Source organism: Nomascus leucogenys, chromosome 24 (genome assembly GCF_006542625.1).
Source record: "Nomascus leucogenys isolate Asia chromosome 24, Asia_NLE_v1, whole genome shotgun sequence".
NCBI classification, from domain to species: Eukaryota; Metazoa; Chordata; class Mammalia; order Primates; family Hylobatidae; genus Nomascus; species Nomascus leucogenys.
In genome coordinates this window covers 12573127-12590078 of record NC_044404.1, presented here as the reverse complement: position 1 = coordinate 12590078, position 16952 = coordinate 12573127, and the positions used below count along the sequence as shown (strand labels likewise).

Below are 16952 nucleotides of genomic sequence, written 5' to 3'. Positions count from 1 at the left end.
GCAACGCCTCTCGCAGTCCCTTAGCAACCGCCCCCTCCCCAGCCCGGCTTCGCCCGCTTCTTACCAGCTCCTCGGGGGTGCGGGTCTCACGCTCACCGCAGCAGCAGCACCACCTGCAGCAGCAGCACAGAGGCCCCCTGCACCCCGCCATCTTCCTCCTTTACTGCCACTCTGGACCCCTCTACCAACCCCCTCCCACCCAGGATCTGCGCCTCACGTGACTGGCCCCGGGACGGTCACGTGGCCCTCTCGCGCTCTGGGACTGGGACAGGGAGTGGCTGCAGACGGGTGGGGCGAGGGCTCGCGTCACATGACGGTAAAGGCGCGGCCTCCAACGAGACCTGTGGGCACGGCCATGTTGGGGGCGGGGCTTCCGGTCACCCCCACGGGTGGTTTCCGCCCTGTGGGCCCGCCTCTCCAGCAACCTGACACCTGCGCCGCGCCCCTTCACTGCGTTCCCCGCCCCTACAGCGGCCACACTGGTGCGGCCGGCGGCTGAGCGTTCTGAGTCACCCGGGACGGGAGGGTGAGTGACGGCGAGGCCGGGGTCGCCGGGAGGGAGATCCCGGAGCCGGCAAACAACCTCCCGGGGGCAAGGACGTGCTTGTGGGCGGGGAGCGCTGGAGGCCGGCCTGCCTCTCTTCTTGCGGGGGGCTGCCGCCCTCTCTGCGCACCCTTCGCGGGATTAGTTTAACTCCCAATGGCTACCACCTCCAGCGACCGCCAACCCTGAAGCGAAGACTCACTTTGGCTCCCTGCCTGGACGGAGGGGCCCCTGAGCCAGAGGTGACGATCCCGCCCCTCTGACCGGCCCAGGCCCGTGTCCTCGCCCCCATCGGTGACTCAGTGACCTGGTGACTGGATTCTCGGCCACCTGGGCGCCGAGACGGCTTCCGGCTCCTGCCTTTTAAACCTGCCTCCCCGGCGAGCACCTGGAGAAGAGCGCTGGGCCCCGGGGCACTGCGGTCCCTGGCGCCCACTGCGTCCCGCTGCGCACGGGGGTCCGCCGGGACCTTTCTGGGAGTCGTGGGCTTAGTATCCCAGTGCTTGGCGCAGACTAGGTGCTCAGTAAATGGCAGAGGCTTATTTTGAGAGAGTGGCAGCGCCTGGCCCTTTGGCGCTCAGTGAATGTTGGCTATCACCGTGTGCCAAACTCTGGGGATACCCCAGGCAGGACACCGGTCCTGGTCTCAGGGAACTGGGGAAAGAGAAAGAAGACAGGCCTTTTCACCCACAGTTACAACCCAGGGTGCTATGGGAGTCCAGCTGATAACGAATAAATCGTGGGAGTTGGCTTACAAATATGGCACGTGCCTGGCATATACTAGGAATGCAATAAGTCTTTGAAAATCAGAGGGTTTGCAGGTGGTTCAGCTTCCTCCTACTCTAGGTTCTGTTCCAGCAAGCAATTAACGAGGTGTGCCCTTAAACGCTGGAGGAAAGCCAACTGGCTGCTCTTGCTGTTACCCCTCCCTCCCTGCCCCCGTTCCTCACTCCCCACAGCCATCCCCACTGAGAAGCTGGAGTTTGAGGTCAGAATGAAAGAGAGCAGCCCTAGGGGGAGAAAGCTTTGGCCCAGGGTTCTTAGTCTGGAATCAACTCCTTGTCTTTGGATGTATCCACTTGTAGTCTGTGCACCTGTGTGTATTTCAGGGGAAGGGAGCAGTGCATTTAATCAGATTGTTAAAAGAGTCTAAGACCCCAAATGGTTAGGTACATGGGGTTAGTGGTGGACAGTCTGAAAGAAATGAACGTCACCTGGTCTTTCCTCTGTTGTGCCATGTCACCACACACCGATTCACTACTGTGTGTTTGCCCATTGCTGTGCAAGTATTTTGTTTGTTTTTAAGTGTTTGTCTTATTTTCTTAACCAGACTGCCAGATGGCACTATGCCCTCTGTTGGCCTGGCTGTGCCCTGGTGGCTCTGATTACTTGTTTCTGTTTTCTTTTATTTTTGAGACGGAGTTTTGCTCTTGTCGCCCAGGCTGGAGTGCTATGGCGCAATCTTGGTTCACTGCAACCTCTGCCTTCCGGGTTCAAGTGATTCTCCTGCCTCAGCCTCCCGAGTAGCTAGGATTACAGGCACCTGCCACCAAGCCTGGCTAATTTTTATATTTTTAGTAGAGTCGGGATTTCACCATGTTGGCCAGGCTGGTCTCAAACTCCTGGCCTCAGGTGATCCACCCACCTCGGCCTCCCAAAGTGCTGGGATTACAGGTGTGTTTTTTGTTTTTTTAAGAGATGGAGGCCGCTATGTTGCCCAGGCTGGCCTTGAACTCCTGGGCCCAGGCCATCCTTCTGCCTCAGCCTTCCCAGTAGCAGGGTCACTGTGGTGATTTCAATTGAATTCTGTGGTGTGTAAGAAGACCAGCCTGCAAGGCAAGCACAGATGGGGCAGCTTTTGTTCTGAGAAATTCATGCCCTTACTGAACTTGGGTCTGGCTATTTTTGGAACATGGCCAGCGTCCAGTTCTAACCCACGACACGGTCTTTTGGAGTAGCATGAACTCAGGAGAAATCCGGCTGCATAGTCAAGCCCTCACCCCTTCCATCCTGTACACAAATTGTTTCAAGTAACAGATGTTCCAGGCAGAGCCAGCCAGAGTGAGCTGTTCCTTCTCTGGAGGGTGATCTGGTATGCCTGAATGCCTGTTGGCCTCATCTCCACCAACCCCTGCAGTCTCTGCCCCTGAGTCCCCCTCCTTCCATCCGCCTCTCCTTACTAGAGCCTCAGCCCTCCCTCCTCGCCTGGAAGCCTTGCCCCCGCCCCCTTGTGCTGGCTGGAGCTCAAGCCTCTTCCTTTGTCGCAGCTCCGCCCAGTTGAACACACCCGCTGGGGAAGGTGCCTCTGTTCCCTCCCCACGCACTCTGGGCCTGAGCTGACAGAGATGGACCATCGAAAAGCCAGGGTCCTCCCAACTGGGCACTACTGCCCCTCGCTAGGAATATGGGCCTCGCAGGTCGTCAGCGTGAGGTCCTCTGTGCCACATTCCATCAGGTAGCTGTCACCGAGGAGCATGTTGCAGTGCCGGGTGGGGGCTGCCTTGCATGCAAGGAGCCTGGCAGCAGCGGAGGGCAAGGCTTTGAGTGAGGCGGCCCCGACAGCCGTAGCTGAGGAGCATGGAGCCACTGGGAGGGGGCATGTCACCTTTTTTGGCCTTCTTCCTGTGTAGAAATACAGTGCCTCCGGCTTGAACCTGCCACTCAGGTGTCTTGATGTGCCGGAGGTGTGGCTGCCTGCCCCCTGATGCTCCCTGCCCCACCCCGTGCAGCAGGAACCCAGCCATGGTGAACGAAGCCAGAGGAAACAGCAGCCTCAACCCCTGCCTGGAGGGCAGTGCCAGCAGTGGCAGTGAGAGCTCCAAAGACAGTTCGAGATGTTCCACCCCGGGCCTGGACCCCGAGCGGCATGAGAGACTCCGGGAGAAGATGAGGCGGCGACTGGAATCTGGTGACAAATGGTTCTCCTTGGAATTCTTCCCTCCTCGAACTGCTGAGGGAGCTGTCAATCTCATCTCAAGGTAAACTGATGCAAGGTTAAGGTGGGGGCGGGGAGTGGTGGTGCCAGGGGAGCGAACTGTCAGCCCCGAGGCTGGACTGCCCTTTAACCCGGCAGAAAAAAGCAGCTGGAGGGGGCAGGAAGGAGAAGGCAGAGTGGGTCATCTGATCTGCAACTTCTCCGTTGCCTGTAAAAGTCCCTCCACAGTGTCAAGGTATTTTAGACACACTCTTCAATGGGTTAAAAATGTTGATTCTCACACTATATTCTTTGGTGGAACTTGGGGGCTGGATCACGAGTGCAGTTTAGGAAGTCACAAAGCAGTGAGAATGTTTTCAGCAAGTTAGAAATTTGGATTATGCTTCTTGAAATCTAGAAATGCTAACTGAATTGCATTCGCACTTCATGAATTGCAGTTTTTTTTTAAGTTTATGCCCTTTACTGTTTGCACTTCTCACGTGTCAGTCCCAAGTTTTTGAAGTTTAAACGCACAAGGATGTTTAAATACACTATTGATAACTTGTAACACAAGTACTCGTGCACACTCAGGCTTTTGAGTCTCGTTTGGGAACTTGGTCTTGGTCTGCACAACTGTAAGGTGCTGCACAGGGCTTGAGGGGTGGCATGAAAGAAAGTGAGTCTGCTGATCCTCTTTCTAACTGTTCCTACAGTGAGGCTGTGCTTGCCACAGTTAGGATTCCCCTAACTCAACCATGATGTCTTAACTCACCCGAGATTATAAACGGGCAAGCGCTGTGAAAAGTCTGAAGTGCTGCTCTCACACAAAATGATAGCGCTGTTGTTGTGTCTTACCTCTGTAATAGTGATCATAATGGCACCTCACATATACTGAGTACTCGGTTTGTACACCAGGCACCGTTCTAAGTGCTGCGGAACCAGCTACCAGCTGCCGTCATATTCTCCTAGTGTTATGGTTTTTTGATGTTGTTGTTGTTGCTTTTTTTTTTGAGACAGAATCTCACTCTGTGGCCCAGGCTGGAGTGCAGTGGTGTGATCTTAGCTCATTGCAACCTCTGCCTCCCGGCTCAAGCGATTCTCCTGCCTCAGCCTCTCAAATAGCTGGGATTACAGGCGCCCGCCACCACGCCCAGCTAATTTTTGTATTTTTAGTAGAGATGGGGTTTCACCATGTTGGCTAGGCCGTCTGGAACTCCTGACCTCAAGTGATCCACTCACTTCAGCCTCCTGAAGTGCTGAGATTACAGGCATGAGCCACCACGCCCAGCCTCCTAGTGTTATTATGAAGTGGGTACTACTATCTGCCGTGACTTATAAATAAGGAAACAGAACTCACAGAGATTAAGTAATGTACCCAAGATCACACAGCTGTAAGTAGCAAAGCCAGGATATGAACGCTGATTGGTCTGTCTCCAACCTTCATTGATGCTTCTCTAACTCCCGGGCCCCATGGGAAGGCAGTGAGGGAGATGGTATTTCCCCCTGGAACCTCTCTTCAGAAACAAACCCCCTACAGGTTTGACCGGATGGCGGCAGGCGGCCCCCTCTACATAGATGTGACCTGGCACCCAGCAGGTGACCCTGGCTCAGACAAGGAGACCTCCTCCATGATGATCGCCAGCACCGCCGTGAACTACTGTGGCCTGGAGACCATCCTGCACATGACCTGCTGCCGTCAGCGCCTGGAGGAGATCACGGGCCATCTGCACAAAGCTAAGCAGCTGGGCCTGAAGAACATCATGGCGTTGCGGGGAGGTGTGGAGCCAGCACTCCCCTACACTCTGGGTTCTGGCTTTCCTGGAGGCCACTTGGTAGCCTGAACTTGGTTCCTGAAATGGTCCTTTACTTCTCCCTGGGCCCCACGCTGAGGATGCACAGGATCCCATCCCTGCCAGTAGTGTCAGTAGGCACTGTGGGTAGTGAGTCATCCTGGGCACCACACACAGGCAGCCACCTCTTCCACCTCTTGACCTCGACGTAGGAGTTCCGTCGGGAATGCAGTCGCGGCCTGATAACCCTCTGCCCTGCCTACACCACTGCATCGATTGCTGGCTGCACCCAGCACTTGGCCCAATCACAGAGTAACAGAGTATCCGGGAGTGAGAATAGCCGGTTAGGCCTCTGGTGCCTGCTGTTGTCAGGCCACCCAAGAGTGGGAAGAGGGAGCCTGATGGGTGGGATCCTATGGCCTCATGCTCCCCACCACAAGTCCCCTTCACTTGAGATGAGTAGAAAATTCTCCCAGGAGGCAGGAGCCCCAAGGCTGTGGGATGGGAGAGGGTGGCAAGCGTGCCCAGGTAGAAGTAGGGAAAGGCTCTCCAATCCTCCAGGCACAGCGAGGAGCAGCGGTGGTCTCCTATTCTCCACTGCCAGCACAGGGTCAGCACGCAGTGAATATTGAACTGGTGGGCTGCTTTTTTCCCTCCTGCTGTCTTACCAAGTGCTAGAAAGAGAAGACCCAAACCTAAATAATATGAAGTTTCTGCCTTCCAAGGACTGGCAGTCCTGGGTGTCAGGGCTAGGTAGAGGGAACAGAAGGGCTCTCTGGAGGTTGGGTGAGACCCAGTGACCATGACCTCCACCAACCCTGCAGACCCCATAGGTGACCAGTGGGAAGAGGAGGAGGGAGGCTTCAACTATGCAGTGGACCTGGTGAAGCACATCCGAAGTGAGTTTGGTGACTACTTTGACATCTGTGTGGCAGGTGAGTGGCTGGATCATCCTGGTGGTGGGGATGGAGCTAGGGAGGCTGAGATGCCCAGAGAGCCTGTTGGTGTTCGGTTCAGGACACAGCGATCAGATGCACCCATGGGTCCATGCTGGATGAGGGACATGCAGAGGTGAACTGCACCATGTCCTCGCTCCTTTTGTATCACCCACTCCCCTCCTGGGCCTGCCACCATCGATCCCTAGCTTTTTGTTCCTCTGCCTGGCTGTGCCCTTAGCCTGCTTCTTGGCCCTATTCTTTTCTTTAAAACAAAAGAGGGGTCTGGGCGTGGTGGCTCACGCCTGTAACCCCAACACTTTGGGAGGCTGAGGCAGGCAGGTCTCCTGAGGTCAGGAGTTCGAGACCAGCCTGGCCAACATGGTGAAACCCCGTCTCTACTAAAAATACAAAAATTAGCCAGGCGTGGTGGTGCGCGGCTGTAGTCCCAGCTACTCAGGAGGCTGAGCCAGGAGAATCCCTTGGACCCAGGAGGCAGAGGTTGCAGTGAGCCGAGATCGTGCCACTGCTTTCCAGCCTCAGTGACAGAGCAAGACTCCATCTCAAAAAAAAAAACCAACACCCCACAAAAGAGGGATATATACTAACAGGATTCCAGAGGGCAGGGAACCCAAGGTCAGGAGATGGCCTCAGACCTCACGAGGCGCTGGAAGAGATCAAAAAGCAAGGCCCTCCCTCATTCCCTCTGGGGCCACAGGGTTCCCTGTCTCCACTTCCCACTGCACATCTGTGCTTCATCTGGGAGACCTGATGCCCATGCTTTTCCACACACCTGGCCTGCTCCTGAGTGTGCAGAGTGTCAGTTCCAGCCAGTTCCCCAGGCTAATGGACAGGCCTCTGTTCCAAATTCCTAGCAGGGAGAATCACCATTGGCCACAGCCACAAGACCAGGTTCACCCAACAGAAATGGGTGGGTTGGACTTCTCTGCCACCCTTGAAGCTGAAGGCTGGCATTGAGCCCTCAGCGTCTCAGACAGGGCTCAGGTATGGCGAGATGGTGTGCACCAGGGAGAGGAAGTCCTGGGATTGGCACATTTTCTGGGATGACAGGTTTTTGCCAATATTTTGGGAGAAATCCTACCATTTTTATATTAAACATGGCTACGTTATGGAGTAGCATATAAAGTGATATGAACTAAAAAAAAAAAAAAAAACGCCAGGTGCGGTGGCTCAAGCCTATAATCCCAGCATCTCAGCACTTTGGGAGGCCAAGGCAGGCAGATCATGAGGTCAGGAGTTTGAAACCATCCTGTCCAACATAGTGAAAGCCCTCTACTAAAAATACAAAAATTAGCCAGGTGTGGTGGCACGTGCCTGTAGTCCCAGCTACTTGGTAGGCTGAGGCAGGAGAATCGCTTGAACCCGGGAAGCAGAGCGTGCAGTGAGCCGAGATCACGCCAATGCACTGTAGCCTGGGCAAGAGAGCGAGACTCCATCTCAAAACAAACAAACAAACAAAAAAACCACGTGGCTTCAAGAAAATTACATGTTGTGGGTGACTTTGGCCTTGTCCCTAACTCCCGATGGACATGTCCATTCTGTCAACAGGGGTGTTTAGGTGCTAAATCTGGGAAGCACTGATTAGGAGTCAGAGAACAGACATTTCCAATTGTTAAACTGTCATCGCTTGTATCAGCCATAATATAGTCAGTTAATGGGGGAGTGTGCACCAGTGATGGGCGTTAGGTGATAATGATTGGAAACTAGTGAAGCTGTGAGCTCACAGTTGCTGAATAGTTTCTGACTTTGCTTATCAAATGGGTATTGAAGATCAGTGGATTAGAAAACACCAATATGTTGGATATGGTAGCTCATGCCTGTAATCCCAGAGCTTTGGGAGACTGAGGCAGGAGATCAAGACCAGCCTGGGCAACATAGTGAGACCCTGTCTCTACAAAAAATAAAAACATTTTAAAAAAGAAAGCACTCAGCTGTTCATGAAAGAAAAATAGAGTAAATAGTAAAATCTGTATGTAATCAAATGCTAGATTTGTTCGGTGATATTTAGGTATTGTAGCTGTAGTTTTCAGCTATTAAAAAGCCTTGTTGTTTCTGAAACTCCTACTGGGAAAATAGTTTTGTTATTGAAAGTATGAAGCCCCATTGCTTTATCCCCCACTCCCTTACCCCTTGAAACAATAGTTTTTATATTCATTTTTGATGACTCTGGGTTTCTTAAGAACGGAACTGCCTTATCAGAGTAAAGCAGCTTGGCTTTCCGCCTGGCTCTAGGTCCTGCCCTGGGCTTGGGCTGATGAAACCAGCACTCCGTGTAGTTTCATGAAGGCCTATGGTTGTCCTGCTTGCCTGACCGAGCAAGGCTCCTAGTAAGTTTAGTCATTGAGGAAAGGGGTCAGAGAGTTCACAGAGCCAGTAAGGAGCCTATGGGACATCTGGTCCCACCTCCCAAGCGATTCCGGAATCCCGTCTTCGGCATCCACTGCCCTTGTGTTTTCAGACTCCAGGAGCTCATTGTTTTGTGGGTGGCTTATAGTACTCTAGGCAGCTCTCTGAACCGGATGCTGGTTCTGCCATTAGAAACAACACAGAATATGACTAATAAAGAACTTCACTAGGGGGCTGGGTACAGTGGCTCACGCCTGTAATCTCAGCACTTTGGGAGGCCAAGGTGGGAGGATTGCTTGATCCCAGAAGTTCCAGACAAACCTGGGCAAGATAGCAAGACTCCATCTCTAAAAAATACATAATTAATTAAAAAAAAGTTTTTTAGTTAGCCAGATGCGGTGGCTTGCATCTGTAGTCTAAGCTACTCAGGAAACTGAAGTGGGAGATCACTTGTGCCCGGGAGTTCAAGGCTGCAGTGAGCCATGATTGCACCACTGCACTCTAGCCTGGGTGACAGAGCGAGACCCTGTCTCTGAAACAAAACAAAACAAAAAAACTCACCTATGGTGGATGCTTTTTCCCCAGGACAGACCTTTGGACATTTGAAAAAGGAGTTTCTGTATTCTTTTCATTCTTTTTTTTTTTTTTTTAGACGGAGTTTCGCTCTCGTTGCCTAGGCTGGAGTGCAATGGTACGATCTTGGCTCACTGCAGCCTCTGCCTCGTGAGTTCAAGCAATTTTCCTGCCTCAGCCTCCTGAGTAGCTATTACAGGCACGCACCACCACACCTGGCTAATTTTTATATTTTTAGTAGAGATGGGGTTTCACCATGTTGGCCAGGCTGGTCTCGAACTCCTGACCTCAGGTCATCCTCCTGCCTTGGCCTCCCAAAGTGCTGGGATTATAGACGTGAGCCACTGCACCCTGCCATCCATTATTTTCTTTGAACAAAACATCACTTTCTTCAGTTCTTCCTTGTGTAACTTGGTTTCTAGCTTTTCACTATCTTGGACCCCTGAGTAATTTCAATGTTACATTAAAAACAATGTTTAATCCAGTGCCTAGAGAAAAGTCAAGCTTAGTACCCCAGATGCTGCCCAGCCAGTGCTAACTGTAGCATTTTCTCTTTTCCGTGGCCACCAAGTGCAGGCCTGATTTGCTTGGCTGCTCAAGGCAGGACAGTGTGGGAGTTTGGAGCAATCCACCCCCACTCTTGGGAGGCGGCTCTGAGCCACCTCCCCTGAGAGTCATCTCTGGGGTCAGAAGCATATCAGTCATGAGTGCAGCCACTCACCGTTTTAGTTCAGGTCGTGCTGTGCTGTTGGAAGGTGCAAGATGGGAGCCCCCGAAGCAGAGGGCTCTCTCTGCCCAGTCCCTGTGGTCTGTTCATCCCTCGCCTTGAACAGGTGGAGCCAGCCTTTCCCGACTGTCATCCCTATTGGCAGGTTACCCCAAAGGCCACCCTGAAGCAGGGAGCTTTGAGGCTGACCTGAAGCACTTGAAGGAGAAGGTGTCTGCGGGAGCCGATTTTATCATCACACAGCTTTTCTTTGAGGCTGACACATTCTTCCGCTTTGTGAAGGCATGCACCGACATGGGCATCACTTGCCCCATTGTCCCTGGGATCTTTCCCATCCAGGTGAGGGGCCCAGGAGGGCCCGTAAGCTCCCTCCACTCCGCTCCCACCGCACCATCCTTGCACAGGCTGGGGGCTCTGGGTGGAGTGCTGAGTTCACTGAGTTCTTCCCAGATCTCCTGTCAGGTCCAGAACTTGCACAGCGTTGCTTGGCCACCCCATTTTGGTTACCTCTGATTTCCCCCCCAAAACCCAGCAACAGTGTCTGTTGAGGGGTTTGTTGTACTTTGGCCGACAAGCATCACCAAAAGGGATTCTAATTCTCATTACAAATCCTGCTTAAATCAGTGTTTCCCAAAGGTGGCTGTCATCAGAACCACTTGATAAGCTTTTTCAAAAAATGGATCTCCAGGTCCCACCCCTGGAAGTTCTGACTCAGTAAATCTGAGGGAGGTCCTCGGAATGTGTGTTTTACTTCTTGAGCTTGGCAGGTGATTTGGATGATCAGTACAGCATGGGAACAGCTGGGTTAGATGACACCATGTTACCAATAGATGCATCTAGGGCTAAAAGGCTGGCTCAACCCAAGGCTGGAATGCTTAGGGCAGCTGCTCTACTCTGTAAAAAGTGGGAAGGCTGGGCATAGTGGCACGTGCCTGTAGTCCTGGCTACTTGAGAAGCTGAGGCAGGAGGATGGCTTGAGCCCTGGCATTTGAGAGCAGCAAGACCCAGTCTATAAAAACAGAAAAAAAGGGGAGAAAACAGCAGGCCAAGCCCAGGTGTGCTCCTGGAATACGATCGGACTTTCCTGGGTCCCTCTGCCTGACACTGCAGTTGGCGTGGAGGACGGAAGGGGGAGAAGTATTTAGGGTGGGAGATGGGCTGGCTGACGGCCGCCACAGCCCCTCGTGTCTTGGACAGGGCTACCACTCCCTTCGGCAGCTTGTGAAGCTGTCCAAGCTGGAGGTGCCACAGGAGATCAAGGACGTGATTGAGCCAATCAAAGACAACGATGCAGCCATCCGCAACTATGGCATCGAGCTGGCCGTGAGCCTATGCCAGGAACTTCTGGCCAGTGGCTTGGTGCCAGGCCTCCACTTCTACACCCTCAACCGCGAGATGGCTACCACAGAGGTGCTGAAGCGCCTGGGGATGTGGACTGAGGACCCCAGGTGAGGGCAGTGGCCCAGAGATCCCCAGAAGAGGGTCCAAGAGCAGTCCCGGCTGCAGTGCTGGCTCCCCATGGTGGTACAGACAGATGTCTGTGCCATGGCTAGCTGGGCACACCGAAGGCTCCAGTCTCAGAGGGCATCAGATGAAAGAACCCAGCCTCAGTGGTGCTCCCCTGCTTCTGGCTCCCTCTAGCCAATCCCTTGTCTCAATTCTCTGTCCCTGTCCTCTCCCAGGCGTCCCCTGCCCTGGGCTCTCAGCGCCCACCCCAAGCGCCGAGAGGAAGATGTACGTCCCATCTTCTGGGCCTCCAGACCAAAGAGTTACATCTACCGTACCCAGGAGTGGGATGAGTTCCCTAATGGCCGCTGGTGAGGGCCTGCAGACCTTCATTGCAAATACATCTTTGTTCTTGGGAGGAGGAGGGCAGATGTTGTTTGCATGCTTGTGGTTGACCTGGGAGGAGTCGGGCAGGATTTACAGGAATGGCCTCCTGGGCATGTGGTGGCACTGCCTTCTGTCAGGAGTGTGCCCTGACCTCTGGGCACCCCTCTGCCAGGGGCAATTCTTCTTCCCCTGCCTTTGGGGAGCTGAAGGACTACTACCTCTTCTACCTGAAGAGCAAGTCCCCCAAGGAGGAGCTGCTGAAGATGTGGGGGGAGGAGCTGACCAGTGAAGAAAGTGTCTTTGAAGTCTTTGTTCTTTACCTCTCGGGAGAGCCAAATCGGAATGGTCACAAAGTGAGTGATGCTGGAGTGGGGTCCCTGGTTCCTCCCCTGCCCCTGGCCTGACCCCAGCTGCAGGCCAGGCGGTGGGGCTGTGACTTCCCCACCCTGTGCCCTCCTCTCCATGCTGTGGACATGGCACCTTGGCAAAGGGAGAAGGGTAAGTTGGGAGACCTCCACCTGGAAGGGCTTAGGGAGGCAAAGACAGGCTGGGTCTTTGTTGGGGGCCGTGAGAGGGACTCAGGGTGCCAAACCTGATGGTCGCCCCAGCCAGCTCACTGTCTCTCCCAGGTGACTTGCCTGCCCTGGAACGATGAGCCCCTGGCGGCTGAGACCAGCCTGCTGAAGGAGGAGCTGCTGCGGGTGAACCGCCAGGGCATCCTCACCATCAACTCACAGCCCAACATCAACGGGAAGCCGTCCTCCGACCCCATCGTGGGCTGGGGCCCCAGCGGGGGCTATGTCTTCCAGAAGGTGTGGTAGGGAGGCACAGGGTGCCCCCCTCTCTTGACCGGCACCCATGGGTTCCCCAGAGCTTAGGGCAGAGCAACCTGCCTCTCCTGGGCTCTTAAATTTTGAATGAGCATGGATTGGAGCAGATGGGAGCTTATGCTTTAAGTCAGACAGACCTGGCTGGGCACGGAGCCCAGCCAGCACTTTGGGAGGCCAAGGCGGTGGATCACTTGAGCCCAGGAGTTCGAGACCAGCCTGGGCAACATGGTGAAACCCCTTCTCTACAAAAAATACAAAAATGACCCAGGCATGGTGGTGCACACCTGTAGTCCCAGGTACTTGGGGGGCTGGGGTGAGAGGATCGCTTGAGTCCGAGAGGTTGAGGCTCCAGTAAGCCATATTTGTGCCTCTGCACTCCAGCCTGGCCCACAAAGTGAGACCCTGTCTCAAAAAAAAAAAAAAAAGATTGGCCGGGCTTGGTGGCTCATGCCTGTAATCCCAGCACTTTGGGAGGCCGAGGTGGGCAGATCGCAAGGTCAGGAGTTCGAGACCAGCCTTACAGACATGATGGAACCCCATCTCTACTAAAAACACAAAAATTAGCCGGGCGTGGTGGCGGGTGCCTGTAGTTGGAGCTACTTGGGAGGCTGAGGCAGGAGAATCGCTTGAATCTGGGAGACGGAGGTCGCAGTGAGCTGAGATCATGCCACTGCACTCCACCCTGGGTGACAGAGCAAGACTCTATCTCAAAAGAAAAAAAAAAAAAAAATAGAAATCAGACCTATGGAGGCAGGTCACTCGAACTCTCTGGGCCTGGTTTTCTCGTCTGTAAAATGGGATGTAGCTTGTGTTCTGGGCATGCAACCTAACAAAGCATGTAATGTGCTTGGCGCGTGGGAAGAGCAGGAAGCACTCCCTGAAAGGCAGCTGCTGTTACCATCCTCAGTTGACACCTTTCTCCCAGGGCTGCTGGAGTTAACATGTTCTGATCTAAGGCCCACAGGCCCTGGAGCAGAAAGACCTGAGTTTAAGGACCAGCTCTGCTGTTTACTGTCAGAGTAGCCAACGTGCTCAACTTCCCTGAACCCACTTTCCTCATGTGGGGATCACTGTGCCCAGCCTCCAGTATTATGAGCATTCTAGCAAATGAGTTTGAGTAAACCCAGCTTAATCCCTGATAGGCACTGGTCCTAGAGGAGATGTCAGTGTCATTCTCACCTTGCAGTGACTGGAGAGGATGGAATGTGTGGGGCCTCTCTCCCATGGCTCAGCTTGTCAAACCAGTTGCTGCTGTTCAGAAATGGCTTCTTCGTGGAGTCTTCCCTGACTGATTGGGAGAGGGGTGGCCAACAGCCCTCGGACCTGTCCAGACTGAGAAACTCAAGTCCCCACTCCCCTCACCCTTTGCTTATGGATGTGCCAACGCCACAGTTCATTATTCCGCCCACATGGCCGCTAGTAGTCCTGATACCTTAGGTGTCTGCGAAAGGGTGTCTGGCAGGGCTGGGGTTGGTGACAGGCACCTGTCTCTCCCACAGGCCTACTTAGAGTTTTTCACTTCCCGCGAGACAGCGGAAGCGCTTCTGCAAGTGCTGAAGAAGTACGAGCTCCGGGTTAATTACCACCTTGTCAATGTGAAGGTAGGCCAGGCCCCGGGGTTCCCACAGAGTACCAGGCCCTTCGTTCAGCAAACACCCAGCACCTAGCCTGGGCTAGGCATTGTGCAAGACAGAGAGATACAGGCAGAACTGGGGCCCTGCTCTTAAGGAGCTCCCAGCCTAGTGAGGGAGGCAGATCAATGTGTGACCACCAGCCAGTGTAAGTGGGAAAATCAAGTTCAGGAGAGGATGCTGTCGGGGCCAGAGGAGGGATATCTCACCTGGGAGGCCAGGGAAGGCTTCTCAGAGGGGTCATCTGTGGGAATCACTAAGGACAAAGAGGAGTTGGCCAACAGGAGAGAAGGGTATTCCTGGGACAGGGCAGAGGACAGGCAGAGGCAGTGAGCTGCACCATCTGGGGAAATCGGGAACACGAGCAGGAGGCGGGGGGAGTGTTAAGCAGGGGCCAGGCCCGCAGAGGTCATGGTTGTCCTGCTGGAATTTGAGTTTTCCCTAAATGCAAGGGAAGCCTTTCTCCAGCAGTGGAGTGGCTTGGTTCCTGCTTTATTTTAGGCAAATCACAGTGGATAGTCATACAGATGATAGAGACTGGGGAAGGCTAGAGCCGCGGAGGCCAGTGAAGAGACCCCGGGAGTGACCCAAGCCAAACACAGTCCTGGAGGTGGGCTAGACAAGAGGGAATGGATCAGAGAGTGAGCAGGGGGTGCTCAGGGAGGAGAGGGGAAGTGGCCAGGACGCCTCTAGGTTCAGGCTTGTGTGGGGAGAGATATCATTCACAGATGCAGGCAGAGGAGGCCAGGAGTGGAGGCACAGGGAGAGGGGAGTGGAGGCGCAGGGAGAGTGGAGGCCGGGAGTGGAGGTGCAGGCAGAGGGTATTGAGCCCAGACAGCCCTAATGAGTCAAGGCTGTCCAGGCAGTGGGACTCCAGTTGTCCTTGGCCCAGGTCTTACCCCCACCCCACATCCCCTCAGGGTGAAAACATCACCAATGCCCCTGAACTGCAGCCGAATGCTGTCACTTGGGGCATTTTCCCTGGGCGAGAGATCATCCAGCCCACCGTAGTGGATCCCATCAGCTTCATGTTCTGGAAGGTAAAGGAGCCGGGAGCAAGCTTGCCCCGCCCACCTGGAAAACCGTGGGGAGGGATTGGGACCAAGTCCCAAGCATGTGCTGATGGCCACACTGGACCCAGCCTTCAGGGCACACCCGGCTCTGACTCACCCCGCTCTGACTCACCGTGTCACTGCTGACGCAGGGTGTTTATTTCTGGGCAGGGGTGGGAAGTGATACTGGCAGTGGGCCTTGTTCTATTCCGGGAAGTGTCCTGTTGAGCAGAGCCCTTGGAGAGCCCTGTTAATCTTGCCTCTGTGTGTGTGCGTGTGTGTGGGTGTGTGTGTGTGGTATGTGTGTGTAGGACGAGGCCTTCGCCCTGTGGATTGAGCGGTGGGGAAAGCTGTATGAGGAGGAGTCCCCATCCCGCACCATCATCCAGTACATCCACGACAACTACTTCCTGGTCAACCTGGTGGACAATGACTTCCCACTGGACAACTGCCTCTGGCAGGTGGTGGAAGACACACTTGAGCTTCTCAACAGGCCCACCCAGAATGAGAGAGAGACGGAGGCTCCATGACCCTGCGTCCTGACGCCCTGTGCTGGAGCCACTCCTGTCCCACCTTCCTCCTCCACAGTGCTACTTCTCTCGGGAACCCCACTCTCTTTCGTGTCTCCCCCACCCCTGGCCTCCACTCCCCCACCTGACGATGGCAGCTAGACTGGAGTGAGGCTTCCAGGCTCTGGCTGGACCTGAGTCGGCCCCACATGGGAACCTAGTACTCTCTGCTCTAGCCAGGAGTCTGTGCTCTTTTGGTGGGGAGCACTTCCGTCCTGCAGAGGACCACAGTGGGTGGCACCTCCTGAGAAGGCAAGGAGAGTGGTTGTTGCCAACTAAGCCCTCGAACCAAGGCAGCCTCCAGAGCCAGCCTGGGACTCCCAGTGAACTTACACTTGGAGCCCATGCAGTACAGGCAAAACACGCATGGGCACCAGGCACTGGTGGCATCATAGAAGAGACGTGGCAAAGTGCTGTACCCTTCCATTTCCTAGAGGTGGGCAGCTGGGCCCCACCTACTTGTGACTGAAGGGGCACACCACTGCCCTGCCTGCCCGCTTAGCCGTCCACGGCACCAGCCCCCTGGATGGGCATTGGGCTGACACCTACCATGCTGCTTTTTGGCACAGTTGTCTGTTCTGAGCCTTGAGAGAAAAAGTGCCCCTTAAGGGTTGAAGGCAGTCTGAACCCTTGTGCTTGGTGGAGCTCGTGGCCTTCCCCTTTTGCCTGGCTGTGGAGGCCTGATGCTGCCCCATTCCCTGTCAGAGGCCGAGATTCGCCAGCACAGGGGCCCCAGATCTGCCTGGGCCTGTGCAGCAGCCCAGCTTCCTGGCGTATTTTTCAGGTAGGCCCTTGTCCTGCCAGCTGCCCTCCTCGTCCCCTCGTCCTGTCCCAGAGGTTATCTGCCTGGCATGGCTCTCCAGGAGTCACCTGCAAGCCCCATGGCCTGGGGGCAGTGACTGGCAGGTGCAGATGGTCTGTTTTGTGTCCTGGATCCCAGCAGGCTGGGTGGGGTGGGGTGGGCCCAGAGCAGCCTGGTGGCCAAGGGGATGGATGCAATTGTGGGATGTCCTCTTTAATCCCTTCCTAGCCTCACTGGCTGGGGCAGAGGGGCAGCCACTAGGAGAGACTGAAAGAAGCAGCTAGGACTGAGGAGTGGGTTTTATTGTCCTTCAGAGCTCTTCAAGCTATCCCCTCTGTCATCACTCCCTGGATGTGTGGGGCATGGTTCCTTCCCTGGGAAGGCT

General features: G+C 54.6%; 2 protein-coding genes across 10 annotated transcripts in view; one reads left to right on the top strand and one right to left on the bottom strand.

The window, feature by feature from the left end:
- Nucleotides 1–346, bottom strand: part of CLCN6 (chloride voltage-gated channel 6) — a 38472-nt gene extending 38126 nt beyond the window's left edge. For 2 of the 3 annotated variants that reach the window (XR_004028514.1, XM_003274250.2), the window contains exon 1: nt 65–346. Coding sequence is in view for 2 of the 3 variants with exons in the window: in XM_003274250.2 (XP_003274298.2) it covers nt 65–151 (87 nt within the window). In the remaining variant the exon portion in view is untranslated. The remainder of the gene's footprint in view (nt 1–64) is intronic. The other variant, XM_030805953.1, reaches the window with a different exon arrangement.
- MTHFR (methylenetetrahydrofolate reductase) lies at nt 311–16948 on the top strand. 7 transcript variants are annotated; one of them, XM_030805955.1, is made up of 13 exons: nt 413–526; nt 2812–2999; nt 3274–3522; nt 4996–5234; nt 6073–6183; nt 9996–10189; nt 11048–11298; nt 11533–11667; nt 11856–12036; nt 12313–12495; nt 14013–14114; nt 15065–15184; nt 15508–16948. In XM_030805955.1, exons 2-13 carry the CDS (start codon nt 2890–2892, stop codon nt 15724–15726), a joined length of 2094 nt encoding a protein of 697 aa, XP_030661815.1. In that variant the 5' UTR covers nt 413–526; nt 2812–2889; the 3' UTR covers nt 15727–16948. The 7 variants fall into 7 exon arrangements, with proteins under 7 accessions (XP_030661819.1, XP_030661820.1, XP_030661815.1 ...); XM_030805959.1 differs by lacking the exon at nt 2812–2999 and having other exon boundaries at nt 311–526; XM_030805960.1 differs by lacking the exon at nt 2812–2999 and having other exon boundaries at nt 362–526; nt 3277–3522.
- Nucleotides 16949–16952: the final 4 nt, after the last annotated feature.